Source organism: Euprymna scolopes, chromosome 36 (genome assembly GCF_053919585.1).
Source record: "Euprymna scolopes isolate OS-2025 chromosome 36, ASM5391958v1, whole genome shotgun sequence".
Taxonomy (NCBI): Eukaryota; Metazoa; Mollusca; class Cephalopoda; order Sepiida; family Sepiolidae; genus Euprymna; species Euprymna scolopes.
In genome coordinates, this window is record NC_136517.1 from 58,034,963 (window position 1) to 58,051,935 (window position 16,973).

At 32.7% G+C, this 16,973-nt stretch overlaps 1 protein-coding gene across 10 annotated transcripts in view; it reads left to right on the forward strand.

Moving 5' to 3' along the window:
* Positions 1 to 16,973, forward strand: part of LOC145260522 (rab3 GTPase-activating protein non-catalytic subunit-like) — a 173,746-nt gene that overhangs the window by 73,566 nt on the left and 83,207 nt on the right. For all 10 annotated transcript variants that reach the window (XM_080118664.1, XM_080118666.1, XM_080118667.1 and 7 more), the window contains 6 exons: positions 1,736 to 1,935; positions 6,224 to 6,306; positions 10,324 to 10,388; positions 14,019 to 14,109; positions 14,551 to 14,690; positions 15,469 to 15,775. In XM_080118664.1, coding sequence (XP_079974790.1) covers positions 1,736 to 1,935; positions 6,224 to 6,306; positions 10,324 to 10,388; positions 14,019 to 14,109; positions 14,551 to 14,690; positions 15,469 to 15,775 — 886 coding nt within the window. The remainder of the gene's footprint in view (positions 1 to 1,735; positions 1,936 to 6,223; positions 6,307 to 10,323; positions 10,389 to 14,018; positions 14,110 to 14,550; positions 14,691 to 15,468; positions 15,776 to 16,973) is intronic.

Genomic DNA, 16,973 nt, shown 5'->3' on the forward strand with positions numbered 1-16,973 from the left:
GTATAAATTGTAGTTATGTATGTTATATTGATAATAACATGGTAAAGGACAAGTAAATGAAAAACAAAGTTTGATTTGTTAGCTTAAATGATATTTGAGTCTGACTTTGAAAATCTGACAAGGTAACTTTATAGACGTGCAATGAAAACTCTGGAGCATACTTTAAATTTTGCTGAGATAGAATAAGCCATAACATTAAAAAAAGACTTTTATTGAAATAAGCGCTTATTTTTAAAAGATAATATTTTATATGTAAATGTACTTGATGGGCTTTGGCAATTATCCTTTTTTTTTTTCTTTTTTTTTTTTTTTTTGTGTGCAGAATTCAACCCAATTCAAAAAAAAATACAGAATAATCTTTGATGTACACACCCGTCGCAGAACAAAAATGTCATTCTAAAACTTTTAACTGAACTACAACTGTAGGATTCATAGAAAAAGGGGACTGTTTTAAAAGAATAACTAAAAGAAAATTCAGTTCCAAAAGTTAAGATAGCGAAAGTTGATACAGTTTAACTAAAATATGGAACAGAACAAAAGTCACTAAGCATGAAACAAAATACAAAACCATATAGAAATATTTTATTTAAAAAAAATCATTTTAGTTTTAGCACTCCTTGTGCTATCATAAAACAATAAAAAGAAATAAATATATTTTTAATTTTTATCAATAATTTTTTTATTTTTTTATCACAAAAAAAAAAAAGAATAAAAATTTTTATTTACATGTTTTAAGGAAATTTCAGATTCATAATTCAGTTGAAAGTAGCTACTTTGTTTTATGATACATGATTTATGTGATAAAATTTGTGAAAGACATTCTGTCTAAGAATTAAAAATATATATATTAAAGAAAACTTTTTATAGAAATGTAAACTTTTTTGAAAAAATCATTTCCCCATGAATGTGCTAAATATTTTTAAAATATTATTTAGAGAAATGTAAACTATGAAAGTTTAAATTACTTTTTTGAAATAAAATATTTCCATATGAATATATTTTAAATATTAAAAAATATATTTATAGAAATGTAAAAAGTAAGTTTTTTTTTTATTTTTATCTTTTTTTTAAATGGTTTCATATTTCGTTTAATGCTTAGTGACTTCCGTTCCATATTTCGCTAAAAACCGAGTCCACTTCCGGCATCTTAACTTTGGGAACTGAATCTTTGGATTTAACCGAATAAGCTTTTATTATTTGTATCCTTTGGACTACTGTTCTAATCTTGAGTGTTATTTTCACAACGTTTAAAATGATGAAACCTTTAACCTTTTTCAGGTGTACCTTGTTGAACTTTGAAATCTGCATAGAATTTCAAATGGAACCCTTTATTTAATCAACAGGAGTAGCATGCTCTTTTTCCGTCAGCCATGACTGAGTAGACATCTGACATAATTTGTAATTCACCTGCAGTGATGATTGAACCTTCAACCTCCAAAAGAGTCACTTACAACTGAATTTAACCTAGTACTTTATTCATTATGCTACGAACAAATCTAGTATGAATTTGGGAACCATAAACCTATTCTTGTTTTTAGATGTACAATCTTACTACTTATTACTATCGTTGTGTGAATAACACTGAAGATCAATCATCCAAAAAGTATCAATTATCAGTTCTCATCTGAAAAATTCAGGAACAAGAATAAGTTTTATTTGTGTGTGTGATTGAAGTATTGTAAAGAATTACTATTTTATTTTCCTTGTCCTATAAAGTGTTTTTCTTGTCTTACAGGTATGGACTGCAGTTAATGGTCCTCGTGTGGCTGCATTTAATGTGAACAAAAGTTGTCGTCTAATTTGTCCTGGCTATGGCATGATGGGGCTCAATAACGTTACAAGTCAGGGCACGAAGAACAGAACATTCCAGGTTGCACTCATTGATACAAATGGACTAATCAAAACAATTGATGTGCCTTTTCACCTTGCACTCAGGTAATATATACACTTTCTCGCTGTTTGCGGTTCAAAAATTTTCTTTTAGACAAGATAGAAGGTACAAAGTTACATCAGTAAGAAAAAAAAAAGTAAAGTGGTGGACCATAGTCGAGGGAGATCCAAAGGTTCTCTTTTCATTAGTTACTATACCTAGGTGTAAAGGAGAGTGTCACTTCTTTCCTAAGATTGCCCCACTTATCCTTGATCCTCATCTTTTTAATGCTGAATGTTTAAGCAAGAGGGCATTAAGTACCAATTTTGAGTCTTTGGTATGATTCTACCAAAGATAGAACCTAAATTACTTGGCCTATTAGTGAACACTGTAGCATCATGTTAAATAAGCCGGTTCACAAAGAAATGTGCATGATAATGTCGACATACATCAGCAATAAAATAAGCAACATAAAATCCTTTATATTGATTTCATTTGCAATCAAAGAAAATACTTCTGGAAATGTTAAACGGATTCCCCAGTCAAAGAAAATGAGTGCTGATTTTCAGTTTTATGTAATGTGACATTTTCAATGAAAAAATGGTATCATGACACATGACTATTAGTAGGAACATCACACACAAGTATTTGGGGAACATCAAAATGTGTGCAGGCCACATGATGATAAGGCAACTCCATTACAAACATATTAGCGAAACTAAAAAAGTTAGTCAATCCAAAAGCGATGGCGAAAAGAGTTGATGCTACTGTTACGTTATTGCTGCACTTTTTCTGAGTGACCGTGTAGTCTATATAATTCTGTTAGCTTGAGTGCCAAAGTGCATGCGGGTATATATCGGCAATCAACCTGTTTTTTACAAAAGAAATATGCTGACAAGTTGTTTATACAAAACTTTGTTTATTTTATCAATGACTCGGCGCATAGAAAGAGAGAGAGAGAGAAGGGTATAGGGTAGAAGTGGCTTGGTGACAACAATGACAAATTGGTCAGCTCTTCTCGCCCTCTTTTCGTTCTCTTTTCTCTGCCCTGGTTTGCATTTGTTTATATTGACAACTGATGCAATGTTGCTGCTTGCCGGGTTTGTCAGGGATATTGTCATTGAGGGGGTACTAGTGGTCGGAGTTTGTCAGAGCACTTACCATTGAAATACTTGTAAAACAGGCACAGGGATGCCACGTTTCAGTGATGGCACAGATGTTGGAGTTTAGTTGATAGCTAAGAAGTTATTAGGTTGACAACTCTTTTTTGAACCCTGTCTAGGAGCGAGAGACTTGTGGCAGATGCACCATCCCAGACAGGATACTCTCAGATGTGAGTAGCCTTTTAGCACGGTAAAGAGAGCCCACCTTCCTCGCAACAGCCTTAGCAGTTGCCTCAATGTATTTGTTCCAATTCATGTTGTCTGTGAATGTTAATCCTAGGAGTTTGAGGGAAGTACTTTCAGGCAGAGTATCATAAGCCATAGCAGTCTGTGGTTGAGAAGGTTTCTTATAATTATTAAAGGAAATAAGCTTAGTCTTGGCAGCATTGAACGTTACCGACCAGTTACAGCTCCATTCCACTACAGACTGGAGGTCTTCCTCTAGAGTTTTAGCAATTTCCTTAGATAAGTGTTCATCAGTTTTATCCTCGTATCTGTTACGTGTGCAGTGATCAGCAAATATCCCCATCTCAGTTATCAGGGAGGTTATTTATGAATGTCAGGAGTAATAAAGGTCCAAGGATTGACCCCTGTGGCACACCTGCATTTATATCATTTTGTTTGATGTATGACCATCAAGGACAACCTGGATTTTTCTCTTATCTAAGAAGGATTTGATTGTTATGCCAGCAATATCATATGATTTGATTTTCATGACCAAACCCTATCAAATGCCTTAGATCTGTCTAAGGCTACTGACCTAGCTTCCCCTGTCTTATCCAGTGCTTAGTATATACATTTGGAGATTACAGTTAGGATATCTGCAGTAGAATGGGCTTGTCTACATCCATATTGTCGGTCGAATAAAAGTTTGTAAAGTGGCAGACTAGTGCTTGATTGATTAAGGATTCCAAGATTTTGGCAAAGAAAGGGAGGAGGCTAATGGAGTGATAATTGAGTGGGTCATTTTTGTTTCACTAGAATTCTTGTAAACTGGTACAACAGAAACAATTTCCCAACAGTCAGAAAAGCAAGATTCATTGAGGCATTGTAGAGCTTGGAAAGAACTAGAGCAACCTCGGCATAGCATTTTTTTTAATAGTATAGCAGAGATAAGATCGGGCCACATGCCTTTGAGGTGTCTAGATTTATTATGGCATCTCAAACAAGGGAAAGGATAATTTTCAGGTCATTAAGTATGGCTGCTGTCTGCAAAGAGAAATTTGGGAGAGGGTGGCCTTCTGGGTCTAAAGTGGAGTCGGAGGCAAAACATTGAACAAGCAGATTTGCCTTTTCAGTTTCTGTGCAAACAATCTTAAGGGAAATTGTCGATTGTTCATTATTTACTACACTGTTATAAATATATATAATTATAAATTGTCGATTGTTCATTATTTACTACACTGTTATAAATTTTCCAGAAATCATGAGGTTCTAATTTCTGCAACTGTTTTCTGATGACTTTAGAATGTCTTCTCTTGACTGCGGCTATTTCTCTCTAACAATTACTTCTATCTTCAAACTTTTGCCTATTTGTATTGGACTTATGTCAGATAAGTCTGCGGAAGAAATGTTCTGTTTTCTCCTCTCAAACAACCGAATTATCCACCTTTATATGGAACTACTTGAATTAGCCTCAATGCATTTCACTTTTTAGTTTGAGATTTTTATGTACAATAAAAGGTGATTCTTATCGTTTACTTTGGAGAAATTGACTTTGTTCATTATATCGAGTACTGTTGTCATATTTGAGTTGGCGAATCTCTCTCATTTGAGGGTTCTTGATAAGGTGCAGAAATATAGCTGTAATTTGATTGATTCCACCTTTTTTTTTTTTTTCCCTTCTCTGCACTCTCTTTCACAAATGTTATGTTGTTAGTCTCAGTTTTTTTTTTTTTCATAAATACTATTATTGCATGTGGAATTGTTTGATCTATTCCCAGCTTTATTTGTTCTAGCCCGTTTCTCTATCAATTTGCTGTCTTAGTACCACTGTAGTACAACTTCTTATTTCAGTAGCTTCTCTTCAAGAATTGTTGGCTTGTGGAACTTTGTTTTCTCCCTACTTACAATCTGGGTCTTTTCAAGACTAAGGCCAATAGACATCTTCCGTCTTTGCAATAATTATTTTTTGTTCTTGTTAGCTTCTTACAGCAAGTCACTTTTGCCTTGATTGGACTGATTTCCATTTAAGAAATATATATATATATATATATATATATATATATATACTAGCAGGGAGACCCAACGTTGCCTAAAATTGAATGCGGATCAACAAATGTTTAACACTCCCATATTTTTATTGGCATTTTTCAATCAAATCGATTGATCGCCCGCTCTAATTTGGGACCCATTGAAGTACACTGGGAGGAACCTTAACATTCCTCTTGCAGTGACTTAATTCGCAATACATTTTAGTCTACATTGCACTGTAGAGAACCTACTGCTGATTTTATAAAATTATTTTTTATATATAATGTCTTGAATTAAAGTTTAAAATGCAAAAGTCAAGTATCATGGTTCTATTGTGCTCTAAACAGAAACATTCATCTTGAACGTGCTCCTGTCATATCAAAGAACCTACTGTTGATTTTATATGCCAGGCCTTTCAGCTTGTGTGCTAATAAAACTTCTAAAATGCACTTGTGATGTTGGGCTGTGTAAGATATTAACTTTGGTCGAAATCACCATTTCCTTTTATCTGATTATTTTGATTATCAATACTTATCAAAGGCATTCTGATACAAAACTTATCTAAGAACACTGCCAGGCACATAGAGTACCTTTGTATAAAATTTTAAAAAAAGCGGTCCAGCCGTTTTTGAGTGCATAGGGAATGATCTCATACACACACACACATGCAGACAAATTTCTTTTTATATAATAGTGTGTGTGTCTCATATATATATATATATATATATATATATATATATATATATATATATATATATATATATAATCTTAAAATTATGACCTATGAAGATAATAAAAAGCTAATTTTTTAAAAATATATTTTCAAATATGTTTACTCCCTTATGAACAGAGCCTATCTTTAAAAGTCCATGGATTATGGATTCTTTATTTATTATAATTTCTTGTTTGAATTGTTTGATGAATTAATAAATATTTTAATTTATTAAGTTTTTATTTTGATCATCAATTTTTCTTATTTTATCTCAATTTTCTGCAGTGACAAGAGTAGCAAAAGAGCCCGTGATTTACACCTGCTTAAAAAACTGAAAACTATTTTGAAAGAAAACCTTGAAGAAACAGGTAAGTTTCTATCTATTAAGACTCTTAATCTCCATTATAACACACTTTTATATCTTTACACACATATAAATATCTTATATATGAAGTATAGTTAGTTTTTCTCTCAATAATGTTGTGATCAATTTTTTTTTCTGCTCCAAGTTACATATAAAATCTGTTTTGATAGACAAGATAGCTATTGGTCTGTGTTAAAAAAAAAAAAAAAATCTAGTTTTTAAATGTTTCAGTGATTTTTATATTTAATCCGAACCAAGATTTTATTTTTATTAGTCATAAATATAGGATGGATGGAGGAATTTTTTACCTTTACAATCAGTCCTAATACTGTTACTTGAATAACCGGGTACTAATTTTATAAGACACATTTATTTTTCAATATTCAACAGTTATGAAAAAGGAATTTCGTTTTCATAACCTTTTTCTATTCACTGATTGGGATGGAAAAAGTAAAAGGAGAAATGTTATAAAGACAGAATGTCACTTGTTGTGGTTTAAACCATCATGTATGTATAAGGGAGATAATTTGGTTCTTATCCAGAATTTATACTATATTAAAAAAACAAAAAATCAAAAAAAAATCTGATGTATTTTAGCACAAAACTTATGATCGAAAAAGGTTTAAACTCATAACCTTTTTGTCTCAAAGTATGGCATTCTAATTGATTGAGCCAGTAAATAAATTTTTGTATCTTGTCCAAAAGTTGCCGTATATAAAAAAAAAACAAATAAAGAAAATTCTGATGGTGAATGTACCTGCAACAAAAATATATTCCAAAAATCACGTAAATTAATCAATTAGTTTTATTTTTATATAAGAAAATCAAATTTTATGACTATCCAAAAAGTGATGGTCTTTAAAAAAGTAAATGTCAAGCAGCAAATGGAAATAACTTAACTTCATATTTACTAGATTTATGTTGTAACTAGCCTGGGTGCCCGGCATTGCCCGGGTGTTTGGAGGTGTGTGTTGAGCAAAAAAAAAAAAAAAAAAAAAGCGTTAGTAGGCAGGTAGGCTCGAACCCGTACCACGAAGAAGGAAAAGAATGTGAAAAAGAAGTGACGTCTTTGTTGTTACGCCCATCACCAAACCGGAAGTGATGAAGGTTTAAATTAAGGATAGTCAATCGAAAAGAGGGGATGACTTTTGAAAATATTGACGAAAAAAAGCGACCCCTTTCTGTAGAAAGGTGCCCAGTTGAGGGTGAAGGAATTAATGTTTTTAGCCAATTTTTCGATATTTGTCGTCCGAAGAGTCGAGCTTCAAAACTATACTGATCTCATGAAAATCCGTCACCTCTGTCAAAAGTTTTAGGCAGACATAAATACATACATACATACATTTAAATAGACTGGTGAAATTTATATTATAGACTAGCGGTGGTGTCCGGCATTGCTCAAGTGTAAAAGAAGAAAAAAAAAATTTGGTAGGAAGGTGGGTTCGAACCCAAAGCCTTGAGGCAAAAAGCCTGGCAACTTACCACAATGCTACACAGGCAGAGAAGTGAGGAAGGGTGAAATTAAACGTTTAAAAAAGCAGGTGGTTAAACGAACGTGAATGTGTGGTTTCCTAGGTCAAACATCACGCCATAGCAGTAGAGAAAATGAGATCACAGCGTGAATTTTGTAACATAATAAAAGATTCAGACGACCTCGTTTCATAAATCGGACATATTATAATCTAGACAGTGTATAAAAAGTTGTAAGATTTAGTGACCTCTGCAAGCGCCCCCCCCCCCCCAAGCCTTTGGTGGACATATAAAAATAAAATGCACACACACACATTTTCACTTTTATATTATAGACTAGCGGGGCTACCCGGTGTTGCTCGGGACCGTATAAACAATGAGAAAATTGAATTTGATTTTGAATATATTTGTTATTCTTAGGAGAGAGGAATTTTTAATGTCTATGTATCATTTGCTATTTCGAGCAAAAGAATATTTTACCTAAGACGGGTATTAGATGTATGAAATAAGTGTATCTTACCCAGGGTAGGTAATTTACAGCATGTATATGAAATGATTTTATCTTTGCAAGGACGGGTAATATACAACACATATTTAAAATAATTTTACCTACACTAAGACGGGTAATTTCAATGCATATATGAAACAATTTCACATACTTTTTGTTACCTCAAAACGGACATTACTTTCTCCAACCCAACCGCCAAAAGATAACTCAAGAGCACGTTTAAAATTAACATAATCGTGCTTCTTTCTACCCACTACTACAACCATCACATCATTCCCGGATAATTACATTTTTAAAATATACAGATCACCCCCTAAAGAAGCTGGCCTAGTAAACTTTCATAACAAACCAACAATATATATGTATTAATCTAATTTTGAGATCCTAAACTATTTAAGCCATATCCGGAATCGGCTTCACAAATAAAGTAATTTTGAGATAGAAAATTGTTTAAACTATTTCCGGTACAAACTTTATATTCTACCACCCTAATTTAATCCAGAACAACGCTGATTATTCTGCTAATATATATTTTCCCCTATCTCATTCAATCCTGGGCATCTCCAGGAATTTTGCTAATATATATTTCCATCAACTCCTTCAATCCCAGGCAATGCCGGGGATATTGCAAATAAATTATCTCACGTATCTCATTCAAGCTTGAGTAACGCTGGGTATTCTGCTAGTGTATAAGTGCAGCTATCTAATACAATGTATTTGTCTATTCGGTATTTGTACCTATGTCATTTAATCATAGGCGATGCCAAGTATTCTGTTAGTATTTACTTGCACCTGCATTATTAACTCCTATATATTTCCACCTATCTCATTCAATATAGGTCGATGCAGGGTATTCTGCTCATATATATTTTCACCTATCTCATCCAATCCAAAGTGATGCCAGGTATTTTGCTAATATATATTCTCACCTATTTAATTTAATCCTGGGCAATGCCGGGTGTTCTGCTAGTATATATCTCAATCAATCTCATTAAATCCTGGGCGACGCAAGGTATTCTGTTAGTATATATTTCAATCAATCTAATTCAATCCAAGGCAACGCCAGGTATTATGCTAGTATGTATTTGCATCCATCTCATTGGATCCCAGGCGCCCGTGTATTCTGCTTGCATACATTTGCATGTATCTCATTCAACCCCGGGTGACTCTGGGTAATCAGTAAGTATATATGTGGACGTATCTCGTTGAATTCCATAATTCTTGGATATGTTACAAATTTTGACAATTATTTTTCATAATTACAACCCACATTATCCAATCCCGGGCCATGCCAGGTAATCTGCTAGTACATATATCCACCTATGTCATATAATCCCGGACGACGCTGGGTATTCTTCTAGTACATATATACCTATTTTATCCAATCCCAGGCTATGCCGAGTATTTTGCTAGTACATATATCCAACTATGTAATCCAATCCCAGGCTACGCTGGGTATTTGGCTAGTACATATTTCAACCAATTTTTTCTGATCCCACAAATTCCTATTAATCGCTTAAAAATGATACATATATCGCTATTATTTTCAATAAATACCGAAATAGATAATTACATAAAAGAAACTTCTTGATTGAAGTTAATCATTTCATTGTCATAACATGTTCAATCACCAATAAAATAATGTACTTATGTACTTGCTTTTAAATATTCAACCAAGAGAGGAACCAAGATCAATTTTAAAAAGTTAGTTACATATTTCATTGCTCACATCATTTATTTAACTTTTTGTCACTTTTATTTATTTATTTTTTTTCATTTTTGTCTCATTTTTTTCACTTTCACTTTGTTTCTTTTCATTTGTTTCTTCTGTTTTTTTTTTTCTTTAATTTTTTTCATCAGTCTCTTCTTTCATCTGATTAAAAAGAAAAATCTTTTTATCAATTTTTTTTTGATTTTTAACCTATTTCTCTTTGTTCATTTTTTGTCTACTTTTTTATTTTTTTATTTTTATTTGTTTCCATGTTCTTCTCATATTTACTAAATAATGGTCTAATGCCAGCATTTTTGTTTTTTGTTTTCAAGAATCTGTAAAAAATACAGTAAAAGATATTCTACTGGATATGAAAATAGCAAGCATAGCTCAGCAGGTATGTCTATTGTTTGAATCTTTTAAACAATGTTGAAACCTTTTGAAGAGGAATGTATGTGATATTATGGACATTCCCACTCCCCAAAGTGTAAGGAAGTGGAAAAAAAAGAGATAACACTTTAATGAAAACAGAAAATAGTTATCAGCCAAATAAAAGTATAAAAAGTGTGAGAGAGGTAAATCGCTAAGGAACACAAAGACATCTGAAATGGGATAGTTAATCATGGTATGCTGGTAACTAGGACAAAATATTGTATATAGAGGTAAACATATTTAGAGTTATTTTTAGGAGTGGGAGTGATTTTTGCAATAGTTTACAGTCTACAAACAATCTCTAGTTTGCAACTGTTGAGGACAGTTTACAGTTTGGGACAGTTAAATGCAGGTTATGGCTGAGTAGATGATGAATTGATCAACCAATTGATGAACATGGTTTGCACAGAGACCTAAGATGTGGACATTAGCATTTAGAAGGTCGATGGTATCACACACACACACACACACACACAGTACAATTGATATCTACAGAATGTGTTGAGGGTCTTTCGTTTCTCTTGAGTTTGTTTATTTTCATATTTGTGAACCAGTGCTTGTCCTCAGTAATTGCCAATGGTAAGAGACGACTTGGCAAGAATGAGAATGAAAGATTAATGAAAAGAGAACCACAGCAGACAGCGTTGGGTCAGCGCTTCATATATACAGTTGATTACATTCCTATTTAAAATGTTTTGTTTGCTGCTACCATTTAAAGAAAGCAAGATTATTAAAAAAAAAATGTTATAATGCTTCATAACTCTTACTTGGATAGTTAATCTATCATTTAAAAGGCAGTTGTAATGCATGTATGTGTATATGTCCAGATAAAAGTATAAAAAACTACAAAACAAACACCTACAAAGTTAGTATATTCTTAATTGGTGTTGCCTTGAATGAATAATATCTAAGTTGAAACAAAAGTATTTATTCTTTGGGAGTATTTTTCAGCCATTTCCAGTGTTATCTATTATATAAAAAAGAAGGTAATGACTTAGATTATTGTTATTAAGAAAAAAAATTACTTATTCCATGTCATAAACGCATTACATATTTTGAATTCTCATAACTATGTTTTGTTCAATAAAAGAACAAAAGCAAGAATATTTTGAAATATTGTACTTGTATTTTATTTCTTCAAATCAGTCATCCCGAGGAAGTCTTGAAATAAAGACAAAGCATTGATGAATATATAATTTTGGATTTTCATTTTTCTCTTTATCATATTGGAATACTATTTCTATAATTTTCATCATATATATATATATATATATATATATATATATATATATATATGAACTACTACTTAATTTACTCACATAAAATTAATATACGAAAATATAGATTTATGCGTAAACTTTAAGTATTTAATTTAAAAGTGCTCAATACGTAGGTAGAGCTAGTTAATAAGTTATAAAATGTATATAGCGATTAAGCTACACTGAATATTCCGCATTTCATCCGCATAAGCCTGAAGAATCCTCGAGTGGATGAAACGCGGAATATTCAGTGTAGCTTAATCACCATATACATTTTATAACTTACTATATATATATATATATATATATATATATATATATATATATATACTGTCTACATCGAGTATCGAATATGACCATCCTTCAGAGATTTTTTAAGTTTTGTACACTCGGAAATGACTTTTCAGTTCTACCAAACAGCGACAGGTCTTACCACTGATTTGGCATTGTCGATTATTTCTACTCTCACGAATGTTGTGCGTGCTTTCGCAGATGATTTTTGAGATCAGTAAATGACAAACATAGCTTCCCACAGGCAGTGCAATTGATAAGTCAACTATTCGAAGTGGTTCTAAATCTATTTCACACCCCCTTTTTTTCATCCTTAATAAGGCATATTGCCACTTGGAATATAAGGGGCTACTATTTGGATTTATGTCTAACAGAAGATTGTAGAGAGTTGAACAGCAAGATGTCTGTTCACATATTTAAACTTCTGCAGGTTAGTACAGCAAGGGAAGTGGGAAATAGGGAGGGAATTCCAAAATCTAGCAATTTGAGGGAAGAAACTATTAGAGTAGAAGGTTGTGTGACATCCAGGGACCTTAAGTGAAAGTGTGGAATTTTGTTGCTTGTCAAGTTAGTCAAGAATATGGATGTTGAAGGGGCACAAGTGCTATGAGTTCATCAGACAACATTCCATTAAAATACTTGTAAAACAGCCACAGGGATGCAACATTGTGATGGGGCAGGTGTTTGAGCTTGGTCAATAGTGTGGGACTTATTAGATTTGAGACTCTTTTGGACCTCAAAGGTGAGAGGCTCGTGGTAGATGCACCAACCCAGATGTGGCAACAATACTCCATGTATGGGCGAATTGTAGCTTCGTAAATATATATTATATGTTCTGGTGTGAGTAATTTTTTAGCATGGTAGTAGGAGCCTAATTTTTTTACAGCAACCTTGGCAACGTCTTCAATGTATTTGTTCCAATTAATGTTGCCTGTGAATGAGAAAAATATACAGCCATAGAGGTTTGGTTCAAAATTTCATCAAGTTCAAAAAGACGCTATTGAAAAAGGTCAGAGGCTCCATTGATTGAAACATTATAAATATAACAGCTGAAATGACAACAGTAGTTGAGATAATTAAAATTATGAATACTCTTCCAAAAATCTGAAAGAAAAGAAAAACATATCTTAAAAAGAACGATGTATAGAAATAGTAACTTATGTCTCAGTTGTTTGAAAACTGCTGAACACAATCTGTCTTCAAATCAAATAATGCCAAGTTTTCCTCTACTGTAATATTGATTCTCACTCATCCAACGGTATGTTGGATTGTTTCAATACAAACTTAGGTGAATCCTTATATCGCTTCTTGGGCTTTGATGTTTTCCTTTTCCTATTCCACATTTCACTATAAAACAGCTGTTTAAGTAGCCATGTATCATCCATTCAGGCAATATTCCTTGCCCAGTGAAGACATATTAAATGAAAGATGAGGAATAGAGGTTATAAATAACTTTATTATATCATCAGAACAATAAGGAAAAATAAAAGGGAAATTCTTTTTTTCTTAATTTCCCCCTTTTACTTTATTCATTACCCTCTCAGCCATGTTCATATGCATTAAAAAATAACATTGTTTAAACTAGAAATGTATATATGCGCATGCATACAAATAATAGGTTTAGTTGACTTACGTCTGTCAAGTTCCAATTTTTTTCAATGTTGACCCCCTTAGCATCTATTTTTATCAGCTAAAACCGAAATCGAATTTGTTCCACAGATCCAAATACTTTGTATATCATGTTGTAGACCAAAAATTGACAGGAGTTTGGTAGATACCATTTCTAAAACGGATATATATATTTTTTTTTTTATTAATATAAACAAATTTACATAGTCGTGGTACTGGACATGCTAATGTTTTGGACAAATGGTCAGTTAAAAATCAACTTAATAAATGGTTGTTTTCCACAGAAGAAACCAGTCCTCAAAAACCTGTATTTATGGTTATGGTTAAATTACTTCTTTCAATCCAAATTTAATCTGTATATATTAATTTGTAAATGTTTTACACGATCAGTCAAAATGTATTTCTTATGTTCACAGGGAGTTGAACGCGTCTTGAATACAAAATACCTTTCACCCAATGTGATGCGTTTCATCATCAATTCCTGCATAAAACAACTGAGTGGAAAAGGTGAGAATCTTATTTAAGATCCTTATATAATGGGAATGTATGCGGGTGGGACTATAAAAACCAATGGATCTGAATGGTCTGGTAAGATTACATGTTAGTACAGAGAAATAATTTTGAAATAATCAGCAATTGTCTAGTAGTAGCAATGGTCTCTCTCTGGAGTCTGTTGTTACTAACCAACATAAACATTAGTCTTAAAGTATTTGCATGTATCTGTCTCTCTCTCTCTCTCTCTCTCTCTCTCTCTCTCTCTCTCTCTCTCTCTCTCTCTCTCACCCGCTTTATCTCTATTACCTGCTCTCACTCTATCACTCTCTCTCTCATACTCTATCATTTGCTCACTCTCGCTCTCTTTCTCTCCCTCATCATTTATTTCTGTAAAGTTAGTACCCAATTACAATGAATGTTTGTATCAGAAAATTTATTATGCTTTTCTTTCAGCCGAAGAAACCTTAGATATTGACAGCCGACTCTTCTTGCAATTCTGCCAATCCCAGGATCAGCTTTTGCACACATACAGCCTCTTGGACAAAATCAACTGCACATGTCAGCCACCTAAAGAAATCGAATTTTTAGAACAGGTTGGCATTTTTATCTTATTAATTTTTATTTTCATTTTCAATCATTGATTATCGAAAGAGTTTTATGAATTGTTCTTATTTGCTGGGCAAGGGTTGACCGGAGGAGAGGACTAGTTTCGACTAGAGTTGTCACAATATCCTAATCTTAACTATGATACAATACTATGTGTGGTATTAAAAAGAATGTTAGTCTATTATTTTAATGCCATGGAAATAAAGTTCCTTAATATAATCACTGGTTCAGTTGCATATTACAGACTGTGAAACCAGTTAGAAAGCAAGGAATGAGGAGGAGGAGAATCATCATCAATATCATCATCATGATCATCATCAGCAGCACAAAAATGGAGATTAAAAGGTGAAATGCAGTAGAAGGGGAGAAGGACAATTTTGGTATCATCCCAACAGCTAGGTTAAAAATCCAATCACATTTTTTGTGAATATCTTGTAGATAAGTAGAAATAAAATCAATCCTGATATAAAAAAAAACATCAAGAATTAAAGTGATCACTAGGGAAAACTTGTAAAATATAAAAATTGTCTGACTATACACATTTCAAAAAAAAAATTTACATTTCATATCAAATTTCTACTTCAGAAATTTTTGCTCAGAATTTTTTGTAGATTTCGTTTTCTAGATTTTTTTCTAGATTTCTAGATGTTTTTTTTTTGTTTTTGAATTTCTAAATTATTTGTATTTTTTCTAGATTCATAGATACTTTGTTTCTTTTTTTCATTTAAATTAAAAAAAAAAAAAATCTTTTCTTTTTTTCTTCAGTGTTTAATGAGTCTATTATCATGCAACAGATCTGAAATTGAACACATCCTCAGACAGTTGCATGCTTATCGTGCTGTTGATGACAGTTCTCCACTTTCTGAGCATCGATTTGTTACGTTTAACGAGCAGCAAATGACTATAACAAATTTTCTCAGTTGTTTTGAGTGTCCAATTCATTTGCACGAAAGCCAATCAGATAGTCCAAACTCATCTCTTGAAGCAACAACAAGTGAGACGACAACAACAACTAACATGCCTGTGGTTTCCAAGATGAAAAAAATTACTGACGACAAAAAGACTGCTCTAAGTAAGTACATATTTTTTCTTGCTTTCTTTAGTTTCCGGGGACATAAATAATGGTTGTCTTCTCTTTGGGGAAGATATATAATGATTCATCCTAGAGAAACTGGCATGTTGGGATTCACCTCACTAGGGTGACTTGCATATGATGTTTCATGCTGTTAGGGAGACAAGTGTATGACAATCTGACCCACTTAAAACGGGTGTTCCTGGCATGCTGCATACCACAAAGGACTATGATTGTTGAATCTGCATGCCTTGAGGAAACATGACGATCCACCCTGCAAGGTAGATGAAGAGGGTATTTCGAAAGCCGTTCTTAACATGGGGAGGTGAGGGGGGTGCATTGCGTGTGCGTGCATCTCCACCCACATCCATTCTTCTCAGATCTTCTTTTGGCGATGATGCACTTCTCACCACAGGCAAAGCAGTTTTCTTTTCTTTACAGCAATTTTTTTTTCTTGAAAATATGAGACCACTTGTTCCGTCACATTACAATCAAACCCGAGCACATGATGTCATGTTCCAAGCAAAGCCAATCGAACGCTAAGTTACGTCCGGTTCAAATTATGCACAAGTACCATCTGCTTTGCTATACTTGTTCATCTTTTGCTTTGATTTTTCTTTGAACATCTTTTTTAATTAATATCTGAAATAAAATGATTGTACAGAATATATTAATGAAATTAATAAACAAATCATACTCTGTTAAATACTTCATCGAATAGTTCCCCAAAATTCCCTTATAATTTCCCTTTTTTTCTACTTTATTACAGTTATTTCTAAATTCAAACATTTCCATCTTAAAATATTTTACACTTCTTGATCTTATCTGGAAATTTGTTCTAAAAATATATTACACTATTTGCAAAACAAATTTAATTGATTCATAGATTTAGTTTTTGAAATCTTCCTTGACAATATACTTCCAGATTTTTTAGACTTATTTAGAGTTAGGAACACCCACATCCTGCAAAACATGAGGCAGTTAAAGTATACCATAATTTTGGATCTGAAGTCAAATCCAGTGTCCCCCTAGTTTTTTTTTTTTTTCTGTTGCAATCAAATATAATTCAATTATTTGCTTCCTGTTCAATTTTGGTCTTTTGCTTCTTTTTAAATCATGGATCCATTGAAGCATTTAGTTGGCAATTTTCTCCCATCTTAGGGTATGTCCAAGTCAGTGTAGACATTGTTTGCAAATT